Source organism: Schistocerca americana, chromosome 5 (assembly GCF_021461395.2).
Source record: "Schistocerca americana isolate TAMUIC-IGC-003095 chromosome 5, iqSchAmer2.1, whole genome shotgun sequence".
NCBI classification, from domain to species: Eukaryota; Metazoa; Arthropoda; class Insecta; order Orthoptera; family Acrididae; genus Schistocerca; species Schistocerca americana.
In genome coordinates, this window is record NC_060123.1 from 610,566,284 (window position 1) to 610,584,364 (window position 18,081).

General features: G+C 39.5%; 1 protein-coding gene across 1 annotated transcript in view; it reads right to left on the bottom strand.

Moving 5' to 3' along the window:
- LOC124615785 (metallophosphoesterase 1) overlaps positions 1 to 18,081 on the bottom strand; it is a 166,822-nt gene that overhangs the window by 37,300 nt on the left and 111,441 nt on the right. The window contains exons 5-7 of the mRNA XM_047143903.1: positions 13,076 to 13,242; positions 4,698 to 4,780; positions 4,491 to 4,613 (exon numbers count right to left, since the gene is read on the bottom strand). Coding sequence (XP_046999859.1) covers positions 4,491 to 4,613; positions 4,698 to 4,780; positions 13,076 to 13,242 — 373 coding nt within the window. The remainder of the gene's footprint in view (positions 1 to 4,490; positions 4,614 to 4,697; positions 4,781 to 13,075; positions 13,243 to 18,081) is intronic.

Below are 18,081 nucleotides of genomic sequence, written 5' to 3' on the forward strand. Positions count from 1 at the left end.
TGAGATGGCGTACACCACTACCCTGACAAAAAAATGCAAATTCTCAAGAAACAAACTAGGGTCATTATCAGTAACCACAGTATACGGAAGTGGCTCAATTGGAAAAATCTTGGACTGTACTGTAATAGTGGCAGCCATAGACGTGGATGAACTACATGCCATGTACGGAAACATGGAATAGTCATCCACTACAATGAGCCAATACTGATTTCGGAAGGGCACAGCAAAATCGACATGAAGGTGCTCCCACAGATGCTGTGACATCAGCCAGGGGGAAAAAAGAGGCCCGCGCGGGTGCCTTTTACCGAACTCAGTGAATGCAAGTGGCGAAAAGGCATGTAATGTCCCCATCTATGCCTGACCAATACACATGCCAGCAGGCCAAAGCACTGATGCAAGAGGTACCTCAGTGACCGACATGCAGACGCCACAGTATATTATGGTGAACAGAAGCAGGAATCACAACCCAGGGAGCAGCATCCTCCATAGCTAACAAAAGAATCCCATCAAACACAGAAAAGTGGCGCTGGAGGAAGAAGTAATTATGCGAGGGATCCGAGGCATGGCCCAAGGGTTTTTCTGGCCACTTGTGTTGCCTACACTATTGTGACACTAGTGTTGGGAAAACCATCAGCAGGATTCTGGTTCTCAGTATCTGTGATTAAATGGAACTTAGGACCATATATGATGATATAAAATTTCTTGGGAGTGAACACAATTACTAAAGCCTCCTTTTCAATCTGAGAATACCACTGATGAGTGGGAGTTAAAGCTGTAGAAGCTTAAGCAATAGGTTGTTCAGACCTGTCTGTGTATTTGTGCCCCAACACCATGTCAAGACTGATCTGAGAGACATCTATAGCCAACATGAGTTACTGACCCAGCTGAAAAGTGGCTACACATGGGGCAGATTGAAGTTTAGATTCATGCAAACTGAATGCTCAGTCACAAGCTGGGGACCATAAAAAAGGCACATTTTTACACAAAAGTACATGCAGTGGCTGAGCAACAGTGGATGCATCCGGTAAAAACTTATGGTAGTATGCAACTTTACCTATAAACGCCTGCACACTAGTGATGCCAAAAGGCAAGCATTGATATTGGTATAGGCTGAAAGGTGTACTGACAACAAGAAGGTGCCTAGTGGCCTCATCCAAGGGGAGCTGGAAGTATGCTTTCAACAAACCAATCTTAGAAAACTAATGGTCATCTGACAATTTTGTGAGCAACTATCTACCATGGACTGTGCATCAATTTTGACACCAAAGTTGCTGCAGAAACGAGGCTTACCCATCAGCTTCTTAACGATGACCAGTTGTGTAGCCTATTCATTAGAAAAAAATAGGCTGAATGACATCGAGTGACGTGAAACCATCTAATTAAGCCTTGACAGTCGCACAATGTGATCGGCAACTGCCGCGACCGAAAAATATGAGGGCGGGCAGACTTTTTCACGGTAATGTGGGTCTGAAAACTGGTAGCACAACCAAGCCCAGGTGAAAACAGCAATGAAAACTCAGAGCAGAGGGACTCCAGTTGCTGATATGGAACTTCATCCGACACTAAATTTACCTCAACAGCAATGGAGAAATCGAAAGTGTTATATGCATCTGACCCGAACAGGTCTGTGGTATGGTAATGATCCACAACAAGGAAGGTGAAAGGGTGAACAACAGATTTGTAAGGTACAGGAGCGTATGATCAGAATCTGCTCTTTACTGTAGCTTGAAATCTGTGTGAGGGGAAAGGAGCCCAAGCCATGTACGTTTGTGCGTTTACTAAAGTCACTGCAGCTCCTGTGTCCACTCACATTTTTTGCAGTTTATGTAACACACACACAGGTCAATAAGCAATTTGTTCAGGAAGATGGATATTGCAGAGATGCAATTTATGTCCACTGATACCACTGTGTCTGCTATGTTTGAAGAGGAGTTACAGATCAATGCAATGTGGCCTTCTTTTGACACTTGTTGCAAACAACCCAATGGTTATGGGATGCAGAATGCTCATGTTGGATGAAGCAGTATGGGCAAGATGGAAGGCAGCCACACAGCTGTAGATGCTGAGGCAATAACTGACTCTGCCCTTGTGATGCTGAGTCAAAGGCTTTACTACTGCAATGGCTTCCCCGTCATCCTGAACACTTGCAGCATGCCTAACAGGGGCTGACTGAGCAACATCCAATACCTCCCCCTGCACAGCAATCTGATTATCTGCGGGTTGTGACACTTCAAAGAACTGTGCTATACTGAGCACACCACAAGTATCAGATTCTCACATTGAAGTGCTTTTCTGCAAACTTCCTTATCCAGAGTTAGATGAATAATATCACACACCATGTGATCAGCACAGGATTCATGATGAGTACTAGTGACAAGTTTATAATGAGGGCTCCACCCGTGTAATTCTCAGCCGGGCTTTGTAAGATTGGTTTGGACATTTCTGACAATGGTCAAATTCTACACACATCACAATTACATGCATTCTGTCAAAGTAATGGTTTGAAAGAAACTTGCACATTTCGTCAAATGATAAGCTGGCCACTTCTTGCAAAGGCGCAAGTTGGCCCAACAACTGATACATGCACGACAAAAGCCAGGAAAGAAAGAAAACCCTACACAAGTGTGCATCGCCCACATGAAAAACTGGGTAATGCTGCATAACCATGTCTTGAAGGAGTCCTAATAATCAGCTGATTCATCATACGCCTGAAAGGGCGACAGTTCTACTGATAGAAGAGTAACCTGCAGTGAACACGCAGATGCCACTTGATTGAAAGTGGTGGCGAGAGTCTGTTGTTATCCCACAAAAATTTGCTGCTGGGCAATGATATGTTGGAGTATTTCTTTGATTGAGATGTTTCTTGGGTGACTTAGTAATGACACCAACATGTTGAGAAAACGTAGCCCTCGCTCGTTGCCAAGTCTGTTACAGCAAGAACAATCACAATTTATGGAACAGGAACATTGTACTTTATGGAGCCAATGTAAGATACAATGAAGTACAGGTTGTGCATAGCACTGAACACACTGAATGGTCAACAGTAGTACAGGTTACAGAATAGGCCGAGCAATCGCTTGCGATCACTTAAATATTACTGTTTCTTTGGCGGTTCACCAGAGCGTGCCAGGGGGCCGACCCAGATGGCCTCTATAAGCAGGCCTGTGAACTGTATGGATGCATGATCTCTATAATCGTGTGTGTCACAATAAACCTCTACAGTCTTTGTTTAGCCCTTCTCAGTCTCTCCCAATGTGCACAGTAAAGAAGCTGCAATGGTGGGCTCTTTTTTTTTTTGCCAGATTACCACTATGAGATTGTGTATTGGCCTACTTCTACGGATACGAACACAGATGCTCTTGCCTCCCTGTTGGTCCAGATTCAACATTTGATGAATCCTCTACTTCTTATTGCTACACTGATGCACAAGATACAGATGATTTGCACAGTTTTCCTCTTAATCACCAGAAAATTGTCCAGGCCATACCCATGAATCCTGATTTGCAAATTCCATTCCACTACATCTACGATGTTTGGCCACATTCAGCCAGGTAGATTCATAGCTTGGTGGTTCACTGATATTTTGCCCATCAGCATGCTCTTACAGTTCATCAATTTGTCAAGTCTGCTGCACGCCGATGATGACCAGTTATGTGTTATGATTCCACAGACTCTCCAGTGTGACGTGCTTCATTTTCTACATTAAGGACACTGGGGCATTGTTCATACCAAGCTGTTGGAGTGATGTAGCCCCTTCCCTGTTCCTGTTTCAGCACTACATAGACCTCTATTCACCAACACACCCACAGTCATTTTACTTCTCTCCTTTTCCACTACCCCATACCATCCGTCTAACCTCCTGACTGGACTGCATCTAGCTGCCCTATCCTCTCTCCACCTCGTCCCTGTACACTTCCAAAAGCAGCAATCTACCGTCCCCACCCCTACCCTGCTATCCCACCTCCTCCCTGCCCCAGCTTCCTTCTTACCCCACCACCTGGTTGCCTCTCCCATCATGCACTGCTGATCACCTGGCCTCAGTGGCCACAGACTGTGGTCGTGTGTGTGTGTGTGTGTGTGTGTGTGTGTGTGTGTGTGTGTGTGTGTGTTTTCAGACGAAGGTCTTGTTGGCCAAAATCTCACTTTCTGACTGTCTTTTTGTTGTGCCTACCTGCGACTCAGCATCTCTGTTATACGGTGAGTAGCAACTATCCTTTTCATAATATTGTTACATTCCATCCTGGATTTTCCATTGTTTGACTCAGCACTTCTGATATTCAGTGAGTGGTCTTCTTTACTCCTAGTATATGAGACTATTATTTTTTAGGAATGTCTCAGGTTGATTACATTCAAAGTGGTAGAGAACAAGGCAATGGCCTAATGCTGTGATTCTGTGGCAGTCGTCTTTTAACACTACTCTCTAAAATAATTATAATAAATACAATACTACACTCTTTGGAAGCATTTTATAGTTAATAACAAAAACTCACCATCTGCGATGACTCCCTTGAAAGACACTCCCATCTCTCTCTAAATTTCTGTGTTTTAATCTCCTCTGGTGCTTCATCCGGTTCATGGCAGATAGCATCTGACTCTCTGTACATTGGAAAATGCTATGAATGAAACAAAATTTTGTAAGTTTAATAAATGCAGAGAATGAAGCAAAATGTGTAATCTCTCTTTGCTTCACACATTACCTGCAATACTATGGGGCGACTATAAATATCAAGCAGTAGGTCTCTGTCACATTTTCCCACTCCCTTAGTACATTTCAATCTTTCTGTAAGTAAAAAACAAAACTTAATTACTGTTCAAGCCTAGTTCATGATAAAATTATGTGGTCAATGTAGAAGAGAAACTGAGCAGAAGAAGTCGTGTTTACATGCGAGGCATTATATTTCCCATCTCAAAATCTTCCTCTAATTATTGTTACTTTTGCTATAAAGTTAAGACACTGTACACACATTACTGAGAAGGTGAGTTAAACTCCAGTTAGATTACTCTGATTTAGGCATTCTGGAGGTTTCCCTACATTAGTTGAAGGTAATACAGTGACAGTTTCTTAATCGAATTAAAAAATTCTGAAATATGCAAGTGGAATGTTAGTTCATATGCAAACATTACAACTAGGGAGATAGACGAACACACAGATCGCCATAACGATATAGCACAAGAGAAAGATGAAGAACAGTTTGTTATGGCTAACATGTTTTACTGTCAATTGAAACAGTACACAATAGTACATTACGAACTATGCACATTCCCTGTGTAATGTCTCTTGCAGCGGTCTCTCCGCGATATTTTCAGAAATTTTATAAATTATACAACTCAGTACATATCTCAAAATATCTCTTCTTATCTTACCGATTATCAATGCAAAGTAGTTTCAAGCCCAATTATTCCTTGGAGCATCCATTTACTCCATGGAATAGCTTCTCTGCTATCTATGTTTTCTCTTATGAAAAGAATAAAAACTTCTTGCCGATTAGTCGTAAAAGAAGGATCTATATGTATGTATTGTTGAGCGAGTCGCCACCTTGATGAGATTCTGTATGAGAAGGAGTTTAATACATGAACTAAACTAAAGTAAGTGTGTTTGAGTATTATTTAATGGATTATTATTATTGACAGTGTCTGCTTACTACGCTGTGTTGCACGGGATCAGTGGGGAACATCTGATTTACACTGGACGAACCTGCCGTTTTGAATGCTCAAGATATCCAGTTACTTCAAATAAATAGGCTAACACGGTCTTACCAGCAGATCTCCGGTCTTCCCCATGTGATCACCGAAAGTTAATAATTATTACAAATGTTTCCAGGAGATCGACTGACAATTTTCGTCGCACCGAGACTTCGAAATTGCTTCACTGCCTTATGGAATTTAAGTTAAGCTTAATTTAATCAGGACAGAACAGTATTGAACTGTGTGAATGTGATAAGCCTGCTTTGTCAATGAAAATTCCCTTAATATACGCATGTTTTTACTATCCTGATCAGTGAAGCTAAATCAGGCCAGTGTGAGAGAGGTTCTTTAAATTTAAGAAATATTAAACCTGGAATCAGGAGTCTCCCCAAGAATTCACAATAATAGGATGTGACATTTGATGGTAGTTCTTTCCAGGAGAATGAAGAGTGAAGAGAGACCACAGTGAGTTGAGCAGCCATTCGGGATGGCTGTTACCCGACTTTAACAATGCTCTTACACAAAGATTGTGGTTCACCATGGAAGGAATGCACGACAGTCTCACGAGGAGGTTCTGAAAAAGGTACGAAATGCTGTTCTATTGTATGGAATAGTTACTCAGCAGGTAGATCCATTCAGATATGACAGAATTGCAACAGCTGACATGTATTGATGCGGGCAGCCTATCAGTGTGCATATGGACTGCACTCATACCCATGCTTGGCGAACAATAGAAGATGGAAACTTTAGGAAGTACAGTGCCATACTGGTATTGATATGACAAAAATCTATAGGATTTTACGCAATGATCTACACATGTGTAAAGTTGCTGCAAAGTGGATGCCATACACACTAAATGAAGTGGAGAATCAGACACACTATGAAACTTATCGAGTACATCTACCGCATTAAGAGGAGGAGGGAGACAATTTGCTTGTGAGGACCATTGCCATAGATGAATTTTGGGCCAGGGTCTCTCAGCCAGATCTGAAATGCCAGTCTGTGGAATGGCATCATCCAGGTTCACCATGCGGAAAGAAATTTTGTCGCAATCTTTCTCCTGTCAAATAGTCTATGACATTACAGGAGTAATGTTGGGCCATTTTGTCCCACATGAACAAACTGTTAATGCACTGTACTATTGTCACACTTTCCTGCAACAACACCTAAGACAGGCTGTTCAGTAGAAACACCCTGAACGTCTATAGCACAATGCTTTAATTCTTTAGGACAATGTGAGAGCCAATATGGCAGCATGTGTACCGAATCTGCTCATGTGATGGGGATGGGAAGTACTGGAGCATCCAGCATATTTGTCAAAACTTATCACCTTGTGATTATGACCTCACATCAAAACTGAAAGAGTCATTGCATGGAACATGTGAAGCCATTTCCGCAGTACTGGTACATTAGATCTGATCCACTCATGGTGAGGCCACTGGTATATGATGTTCTCCACAGCATTGGTACTGCAAGATGGATTTGATGGGAGACTATTTCAAGGGGGCAGTAAGAAGTAACAGGTCCATGTTTTGCCCTCCACTATTGTGTACCATTGCTATTAACAGTAAAACATATTTCAAATGATAAAACTTGTTTCATCTTTTTTCTCGTGCTATATCTTTATGGCAGTGTGTATGTTCATCCATCACCCTACATGCAATGTTTACATATGAACTAATCTTCCATTCGCATATTTCAGAATTTTTTAATTCTTTACCATTTTTGAGACAAAAAATAGTTGCCATGACCTTTGCAATGACCCTCACAGTTACTGCAAGATACACTGTGTTCACAGAAATCGTACAGTTTCTTTACCAAATGGTAAACATACATATTTTTAAGGTCAAAATTTTTGTTTACAGTTCTTCTGGAGTTTTTAATCTGTGGACATTCTTGCTTGATGCTCCAACAATAATCAGCCATCATATATTCATCCCATCTACTTTGACAATGTGCATCCATGACCTACAAATCTTGCTGGAATCACTCAGTCTGCTCATTGCTGACTGCAACAAGATTTTCTAGAAAGTAAGCATGATGGCTATGCAAAAAACATAATTTGATGCTCATTTTGCAACCAAGCACTTTGAATCTCCCCAAAAGTTGTGGGTCAATTCTGTTGTAATTCTGTGTCCTGTATTTCCAAGAAAGTCTGACAATTTTTCTGAATGTCAACTGAGCATTTGTTTCAAGTTATGTAATTGTTCTGGTGAAATGGTCATCTTTAATGAGCTGCCATATCTGTCGATCATCAAACACATTGGTCTTTATTTTTCCACGTGACAGGCCAGGAAAAACTGAAGTGAGATCCTTGAATATCTCCTTCAATTGACAAAGCTTTAAAAAATCACTTCATGTTATCCAGTTTTATATGCGGAGGTACAAATACAATGACCTTTCTGTCAACAAGTGGTCAATGTAGAATGCTTTGTCATGCAACCCAGTTTTACATGCAGAGGTGAAAATACAATGCTCTTTCTATCAACAAGTAGCCGATAAAGAATGCTTGAATCACCACATTACAGGTCAGATCTTGGCAGCCAATTTGACTGTACCCAACGCTTCTCTTGAGATCTGCTGTCCCACATACACAAGTAACAGGGACACTTGATATCTCAGTTGCTGACCAAGGAGGAAGCACACCATTTTAAGATCAATCCAGATGATCCAATGGTCCATGTGATATTACAACAAATCAATGGCTCTCTTTATGTTTTCACACTCTTCAACAAATCAATGGCTCTCTTCATGTTTTCATATTCTTCAAGGAAAAAACCAAATGGCCTATTGGGACTACAGAAAATAAATTTCTGTTGTGAAGGATGACATACTTCAAGCTCCGCTATTCAGTTGCATTATAGGTTGAAATTCACTTCTGAATCATTAAACTATGTTTGTTATCACAATATATAAATCCATCATCACACAGGAAATATTGCAGAACAGCAATCTCTCTTGATCGAATGTAGGATACCTTAGCTCCTTTTTTAAGCAAGTTTTTCTCTTGCAGTCTTGATGCTAACAGTTCTGAAGCTTTTTTTGTATACTCACAAATCTCATGCCATATTATTCAACTCATGCTGCTCAAACCCCTTATGAAGGAAATCATATTCAATAACAAAATCTTCATCACTTTCGTCACTTCCATCTTCACCAGAGCCATACTTCTGTATTTCCAATCAGGGCAATTCATTGAAAATTGGCACTGGGATTTCAGTTGAGAGCATAGTGAGTAGAACAAAACATGTGCTGTCTCCGCTAGTTCATAGATTCTGCCGCGAGATGTCAGTTGCTCCACTTATGACTCACAGAAAAACATGTTATTACGCCAAATGCTGCACACGAACTTATTCATTCACAAAATTTATGTAATCGTATGAAAAGTAGATGGATTTAATTAACTTACCTCAGTAGACATCAGTTGTCAGCTAGTTTGGATAGTTTCCGGGCAGTCTTGGAAGGTTCTGAAGACTTCAACTCTTTCTGAATTTGTTTAATGCCAGTGAAAAACCGGCATTTCATATAATTAAGAATCAGCTTGGGAACAATGTCCATTACATGATCTTTGCAGCATCCAACATTAGATATTTCAACACTTATGTGGTCCAAACTATTAAGGCAATCATAAAAAATGTCGCCCCATAAACTGTCCTCACGGAGTTTGACTGCGACTATGTTTTTCACCTGCATAAGAACATTGAAGATGCCTTTCGATGGATATGTGAGCAATGTCTTTTCTGTGGAAGAGCTGTAATGTCTAATAGATGTAAGTAAAGAGAATGGGATGTCAGACGAATTTCGACTTAGAAGGCACAAATGATTATGGCATTTTACAGCTTCTCTTGCTTGGCTCTGAGCACTATGGGACCTAACATCTGAGGTCATCAGTCCCCTAGAACTTAGAACTACTTAAACCTAACTAACCTAAGGACATCACACACATACATGCCCAAGACAGGATTCGAACCTGTAACCGTAGCGGTGCAGTTCCAGACTGAAGCGCCTAGAACCGCTTGGCCACTGTGGCCGGCTTTTCTTGCTTGATGCACCTCGTAACCTGCCAGATGATAAAACTAAACATTCCTTTCCTGTGGTGCTTTCAAGACTCTCCAGAACATGTTGTGGATTGGGATGAGCCTTTGTGAAGTTATGTGGAACACAAAGCACTTTTTTAATTACATCTTCCATTTCCAGAACTCTGTCTCTGTTCTTTTGCTGCAAATGTCTGGCTAACATTCGCATTTGGCATACATATGACGTCAGTGAAAATTCACATTTATGTTCGCAGTTTCCGCCAGACGATAGGGCTAGTTTTACAGGAATGTAAACGCACTGTAATGTGTGCAAGCTCAAGAAGTCTATTACTGATGGGTGATCATTGCAACTCGGAGACCTTACGATACCAAAATGTCGTTCACGTGGGTCCTGATTAAATTTTGCAGTCAAGACATAGCTGAAACCTTTTTCCCACAAATATTCAGAGATCTACAATGTAATTTCAATGGTTACTCTTACAGACTGGAGAGTTCTTTTGGAAGCAAAGCTGTTATTTTTATTGGCGAGAATGCTTTTCCATTTCATTAACGTTTTGTGAGCCTCTTGAGTTTTTGTACAATGCATCCATAGGAAATGAAGAATTAAGTGCATACACTACGTTGTTCATATATCTAGTGAATGATTCCGTTGATTCACTGCCTTCGAATCCTGTTGCTTTAATTTCAAGTGGGTGGAAGTTAACGTGTGGCAAACTTTTAATCTGGCAAAGCCTGGGAAATTATCTTCTTGATAGACTCTGTGATAAAAATTATAGTTGATGATCTCATCGGTAAAAAGTACTTCAGTTTTATCACAGAAATTATTTCTTGCACACTTTACTGCATGAGCAGCATCTGAAAATGCCCAATCTCTTCTGGTTTCGTCAACAGGATTTGATATAGAGCAAGTTCCTTTTTTTTTTTTTCTTTTCCCAAGGCATTGCCAGACCTTTTTATTTTGTGGACTGCAATCACAAGTGAATGCAATAATTCTTGTTCCAGCTGGATAATCACTTGAATAAATATCTGCAAGATGACGTCGCCTGGAGTTGCATTGCGACTTGCATACACAGCAACAGGTTGGATCCAGTTATGCAACAGAGGAGCAAACATGAACACGAGAGCATGATTGGCAAGTTTATTCTTACAGTTGTCCAGAGTATACTCTCCTAAATTGATGAAACCATCAACTTTCAGGGAATTGTTATTAAACTGCAGTTCTTCTTGAAGCTTAATTTCATAAAAAATCAGCACACCTAAGCATTTGTTTTCAACTTGTTCTTCCAGAAAATAATTCTTAATGGCCTCCACAGCATGTGTATTGATTCCATATGAGCATTTCAGACCCTTTACTACATTTTGAAGATGTGTTTCAGAAGGAAGTGGCAACAAACCGTGCTTCAAACAATGTCTGTATCCTTTGGGCAACTTAATTTTTAAGAAACACGTCATCATACCACATTCCTTTAGTGCTTTTTAATTGGCATTTCTTTATCATAGTGTCTACTATCATTTTCTGTTTCTTACTCAGTTTGGAATGATCTAGGAGATTTGATTGAGCTGTCTTACACTTTTCGTCTGAGAGCTGCTTTTGCAGTAGATGGATTTCTGCATTCACTGTTCTTAGTTTATTATGTAACCGCACAACTTCCAGCTTCTTACAGTTTAATGTTCTCTTTAGTGAAATGAGCACTGCACACGGTACCTTCCATACATTTTCCTCGACAGATGAAACACTGGGAAACATCGGAATTACTTGTTGAACATTTTCTTTACAGCAGCTACTCTTTTGTGAGTGTTCTGGTGATGGTTTTCTTTTGTGTAATATTTTCGATAGATATTTTGATACATTTTGAAATAAATGAGGAACTGCCCTGATTTTAGAGACCACCTTTGTCTTGGAATTTTAACTTGTTTACCCTCGATGATAAACACGTCAGATTTTATAATAAGTTCCTCACAGAAATGTGAATCACACACGAAACAATTATGAGTTAGAATTCTGTCTTTCCGAGGAATTGCTCTGACCCATTTTGCAAATTCTACTTCATCTTTTGGAGGCCTAAACAATGTTTACCTTTACTTTCTTGATAGCCAGACCTGCGCACTGGAACAAAACAAGTTGGCATTTTTTATCCTTCTTCAAATACGAGTAACTGTATCCCTAAACACCACTTATTCACCACAGACTTCAACTCTTCAATGTTCACTCACAATACCATAAATACACTCACAAAATAAGCACAGACAATAGCGAAACACACCTTCAGATAAAGCAAAACCGCATGAACTTAGATCTCAAGCGACAGTGCTGCTCATAGTTTGCAGGCATGCCACCCGTCCTATGCTGCCTGTGTTAATGGGTGGAGAGTCAGCACACTTTCTCTTCTACTCGCTATGCTAAAAGTATAGCTGACGGTAAACTAGGATATTCTATTTTACACTTGTTTAGCTTATGGTATCCTGACTTTTTCACTATACAAAAGTAACAATCACTTGAGAGATTCTCTGGGCTCCTGCCAAATCACAGATCTACCAAATCGAAGTTTATCCTGTATTCCATTCATCCAAATATGTAATTTATTGACACACTTCTTGCACACTTTGTGAGGGGAACTGTGATTATTTTGATCGCCAATTTTTGCTTTAAAATAGGTTTGCCAGGCAAATGTGCAATGTTTCTCCTTTTGTGGGATAGTAAAACTGCCACATATATAGCAACACAAATCATGGCTGTTGAAGCACTTATGACATGAACTACCAGAAGCCGACATAAGGAAAGATTTCATTTCACATATAAATGAAAACTAAACACTGTATACAAACAAGGACTCTTGAGTCCACATCTGAATGTGCTTCACTATATCAGAGCAAACACATCTCGCTACAGTATCTTAAGTGTAACTGAAGTGGTTTAGACAATACGAACCTGTCAATGATTTACTACAGTGTCATTCACCCTCCTGTTGCCAGTCAGAGAAATGCTTCATTCCATGAACAGTGGACACATTCACATAAGGCGCCAAGAAAAAAACTTGACCTCGTAGAAGAAAACTAACTACAGTTTTGAAATCTGCACGCCTGTTTAACTCTAAAACATCACAAAAATTGAACCCAATAGAAACTGCGCTACAACTTTTCCCCAGTTTTATCCACCATCTGGCATTGCTCTCACTGCAGCTGCTTATGTGCATGTTTGGGTGTTTGAGTAGTTGTCTGTGAATGTGCATACTGCTAGAGAAAGAGCAACAGCCTGAAGTCTTGTGTAAATACTTTTTTTTGTTGTATGTTTCTATGTGGCACACATCAGTCAGCTACAGATAATATTTTTGCTACACTTGGTCATATCTTACTTGAGATCCTCTGTAGTTGCAATTCTGCTGGGCGGCAAAGGAAGCACCCATCACCTTCCATTGCCATACTGTTTATCAGCACAAAATGGTTTCCTTTGATTGACACGAGTCGAACAGGAGGGGCATTAAATGCAGTTGCAAATCGCTCATGAAGATATGGGCTAATCCTGGAAGGAAAAGAAGGGGAATTCAAGCAATGAGTATATCTTCATATTGAGAATATAACTGTACCAAAGAAAAATTCAGTCAAGAAAAGCAACGTATTATGATCAGTCAAGAAAAGCAACATATAATGACACAAGATTGCTTACCAGAAATTTCCTTCAGGAGGGGGTGAAAAGTATAGCACTGTCAATACACACATATAAAATACAAGCAACAAAATACCTAGGTTTTTGAACTAATAGTTTCTTTGTCAGGGAGGAAAAAGGAATACATGGGGGTGGTTAAAAAGGAAAGCCAGACCACTTGAATCCCAGGATGGGAGAGACCCACCTGTAGTAAGGACAAAGAAAGGAAGATTAGTGTTTAGCATACATTCAACAACAAGCTCATTACAGACAGAAAATATGCTCAAATTAGGGAAGGATGAGGAAGTAAATTGGCCACATGCTTTCAAAGGAACTGTCCCAGCACTTTCCTTAAGCAACTTAGGGGACTCATGGAAAACATAAGCCAGGATGGTCAGATGGGAATTTCAACCCCTGTTCTCCCAAAAGTGAGTCCACTGTGGTAACCACTGCACCACTTCACTCGGTGTATGTAGTGAGAATGAAGTTACACAAAGATGAAGAAGAAAGTGTCAGAGCGAGGAGGTCAAAGATGGTACATTAGTAACCACTGTGCCAGCTACCGTCCAGAGATGATAAGGACAAAGTGAGAAGCAAAGATAAATTAAGGAGAAAGACAGGTTAATGGAAAATGAGATGAACAGAGGACAGAAAGAATTATGACAGAAGAAAAGTGGCTGTTCCTAATAGAATATTAAAATCCTGTGCTTACATGACAGAATTACCATAACCTCCCTTTTTAATCAATGAACAACTTGGGGCACATTTTCTGTCAGGCTGAAACACAGTATGCTGTAGCAACACTCAGCTATAAAACTGATGATAAGTAAACCATCTCTAATTTAGACTTTTTTCAGTCTCTCGATCTTTACAGCTTTTCCAAAAATATTTGAGACAATGGTCCACGACAGAACGTTGACTCACTTATCTGGGAAAAACTTGTTAACTATTTGGCTTTCATAATGGATTCGCCATACAGCAATCAACACAAGTTTTCAGAAATGAGGTCTTGACATGGCTAAATGAGAAAAATTATTGTGTTGGTGTATTTTGTGACTTTGCAAAAGCCTTTGATTGTGTATATTAGAAAGTTTAACTTGGCAGACATAACAGAAAGCAGAGGATGTCACTGATAGTCTTTGTCACATGCATGGTACTACTCTTAGAATGGGGGAGATATCTATAAAATGCAATTCAAAAAGAGTTTTTTTCTGATGAATTAATCACACTAATTAAGGGTCAAAATTCAACCTCACCAGACACAGGCAGCGGATAGCTGCAAGTGGTTCATAGCTGTGTTATTTTCATGAAATCAGACATCAGAACTAAAAAAGAACAGAAAAGATAAAATACAAATAGTTACTGTAAAACATGAGATAAAATGGAGCATACATAATAGAGAAAACATACTCATTCAGCTTTTTACACAGTAACATGTCACAGCAAGGTCACAAAGTACTAACTGCCTTTTGTGCTTTTGCATCACACTTATAACAGCAAGATAGACTATGTCAGCATAGAGTGCACATGCATGCTCAGCTTACATAAGTTAGGAGAAGGAGATAAAATACAAATAAAGATGTGAAAATAAAATTACAAAATGGTTCAACCGGCTCTGAGCACTATGGGACTTCACATCTGAGTCATCAGTCCCCTAGACTTAGAACTACTTAAACCTAACTAACCTAAGGACATCACACACATCCATGCCCGAGGCAGGATTTGACCCTGCGACCGTAGCAGCAGCGCTGTTCCGGACTGACGTGCCTAGAACCACTCGGGCACAATGGCCGGCATAAAATTACAGTAAAATCAAACAATGGAAAGTCCAGGAAGGAATAATAACAATATGTAAAGGTTAGATTGCTACTCATCACACAGAGGATATGTCACAATGAAAGAGATGGCTAAACATTTAGTTTTCAGACAAAAACAGCCTTCTTCATGGTGTACACACTGACGAGAAAGGAAAAAAAAAAAAAGAAAAAAAAAACATATTTCCAGTTAAAAATACACTTTTATCTAGGTGATGATTGGTTGGTTGGTTGGTTTTGGGGAAGGGGACTGAACAGCAAGATCATCAGTCCTGTCGGATTAGGGAAAGATAAGGAAGTAAGTCAGCACTGCCCTTTCATAGGAACCATCCTGGTATTTGCCTGAAGCGATTTAAGGAAATACGGAAAACCTAAATCAGCAAGGCCAGATGGTGTTTTGAACCATTGTCATTCCAAACACGAGTCCAGTGTGCTAACCACTGTGCCATCTTGTTCGGTCCTCCAGGTAAAAGCTCACTTTTTCTGTGTTAAGTGACCATATACTTTTCCTCGGAGTTTTAAAACTTATCAAGCCTTTGAATGACAATGGTTTTATACATCAATGTACAACTTCCTGGCGCTTTAGAAAATGAAACCCAGCAAAAACCAATGCTTTTTGTAAAGATCTTTGATGCGTCACAACACCTATGCTGCGTATTTTCGTATTACAAAAGTATAAATGTGAATTCTCCAAAACACATCACGATAGCTTCCAAAGCACTGAAATTGAGATTGTGTTCCGTGATGCGCTTTCCACAGCCAATCATAGTTCATGTCACTTGATCTAGCCAGGCCAATAACAGCAGATATTCAGAGCATAGGACACATGATGTAGTCAGCTAATAGTAACATCACTGTTAAGTAGTGCGAACACACAAATAGGAAAAGTTTAACAGTTAAATTAATATACATACAGTAATGTATAACTACAAGAAAAGCTAAGCTTTTGCATAAAATATTGGTCTTTTTTTAGCATGTGTTACCCTTTAGGATATATCAAATGTAAATGTGCAAGTACAATTTTAAGTAATGGCATAAATGGCTGGTTTTCGGGGTCCGAAACTTTTCTATATGACTGCTCCTCAAAGTGTTAAGTTTCGAATGAGAGTCAAATGCTCTGTGATTTACAAAAACCATTGCAATTCTCATATATAACATAATTCATCTTGCATGAAAGGAAATTTACTTTGAAAGAAATGGTTCTCAAACTCCAATTCTCAATATTTCCCCACAATCTGTTAAGGGCCCCACACACATGAGTGATGGATCACTGTGATCCGTCAAACAAAATGTCACCTGTAATTGGTCACTCCCCTTGACGCCCCGTGCGTGAGTGATTTGCCAAGCAATTTCAATCAATATTATGAATGTCACTGTGTCAAGAAGTTCTGCTATCGAAAATGAACTGCCATGTTTAGCAGCAGCAGCGGCTGATATCCATACCCCCAGGAATACCTGCAAAATATAAATTTAAAATAAATGAGAATTATAATTTACTAAACTTGGTTTGAAACTCTTTTCTTGGGAACTGTAGATTACTTTACAGAATATATTACATTTTTCACTGATGCCAAATCGGTTTTGTACATTTTTCCAGTGCATGAATACAATTCACATCATGTTTATTAGTTTTGAATTCCTTTTTATTCACTAGCCTTATAATGTAGCTGCAAGTATTTACACAATGTACTTGAGGCATCTACAGAGAAGCTGTCAATAGCAGCCTTATTGATTACTGTAACCCATTATAAATTGTCTGAAGGAGGGTTAGATTGTATGAAATGACAAATAACTGTATATAATATTTGTCCTGGACATTTAAATTAAAATTTCCTCTTCACATTACAGTATGTCATTCTGGTTGGAAGTTAAAAACTTTAATAATGTGTATAAATATGTCATAAATAACTCAAAATCGCAAGAGGGATACCACTGTATCACAACTATAAACTTCCCATCAATTCTACTTTTACAGCACAAGCTTCAAAATGCTAATCACTGCAAAATCTGAGGATGTATTTTATATTACTTCTTGATATAAATGGCAACTCTGGCTTCCACTTCACTTTTCAGAGTAGTTCATGGTCCCTGGATAACTTTAAATTATAATGTAAATTTCTTACTCAACATGGGCAAAGTGCAAAACAAAAAAAAACAAAAAAAAAACCAAACTCTGCACAACCATACCCAATAAAGAGGGAAACAGCCGCTGCCATATTGCCACACATCGCTGCTAACCAGCCTGGCAGCCAAAGCGATCCATCAGACTGCCTGAGATTTCCATGGAACCAGCAACCAGTGATCAGCAGCCAATCGCTGTGATTTGCCCACACCTGTGCAATCTACGAGGTGATTGGTCACATGTGTGATGGATCACTGTGATCTGTTGCTCATGTATGGGACCCTTTAGAAATGTAAACACTTGTGATGTCATGCTCATCAAAAGCAGTTTATTGTTACAAAGTATTGCATACTCTTCGTCCTAAGGCCTTTGATATATTTTGCTGTTGGCAACTGCTTGTGTGTGCACTGTGTTTTGTTGTTATAAATGGCACATTTTCTTTGCAACTAAAGTATTATTTTGATGTTATTCTCACATCTGTGTTTTTTTTTTTTTACTGCTGCAGTAGCAGGCTAAAGTAAAATTCTCTGTTAGTATCATATCTTGCCAGTTACATTTACAAAAATTTAACTGAAAACTGAAACAATGAAAAATTCCCAGATTTCTCAGTTGTCTCAGGGGATATACACCACGTTCTTTTGAAAATGAAGTCACACACACACACACACACACACACACACACGCACACACACAATCACAAAGCTCATACACACACATGGCCACTGTCTCCAGTTGCTGGGGCCTGACTCCCTTTTGTTGTGGGTGAGGACATAGTTGATC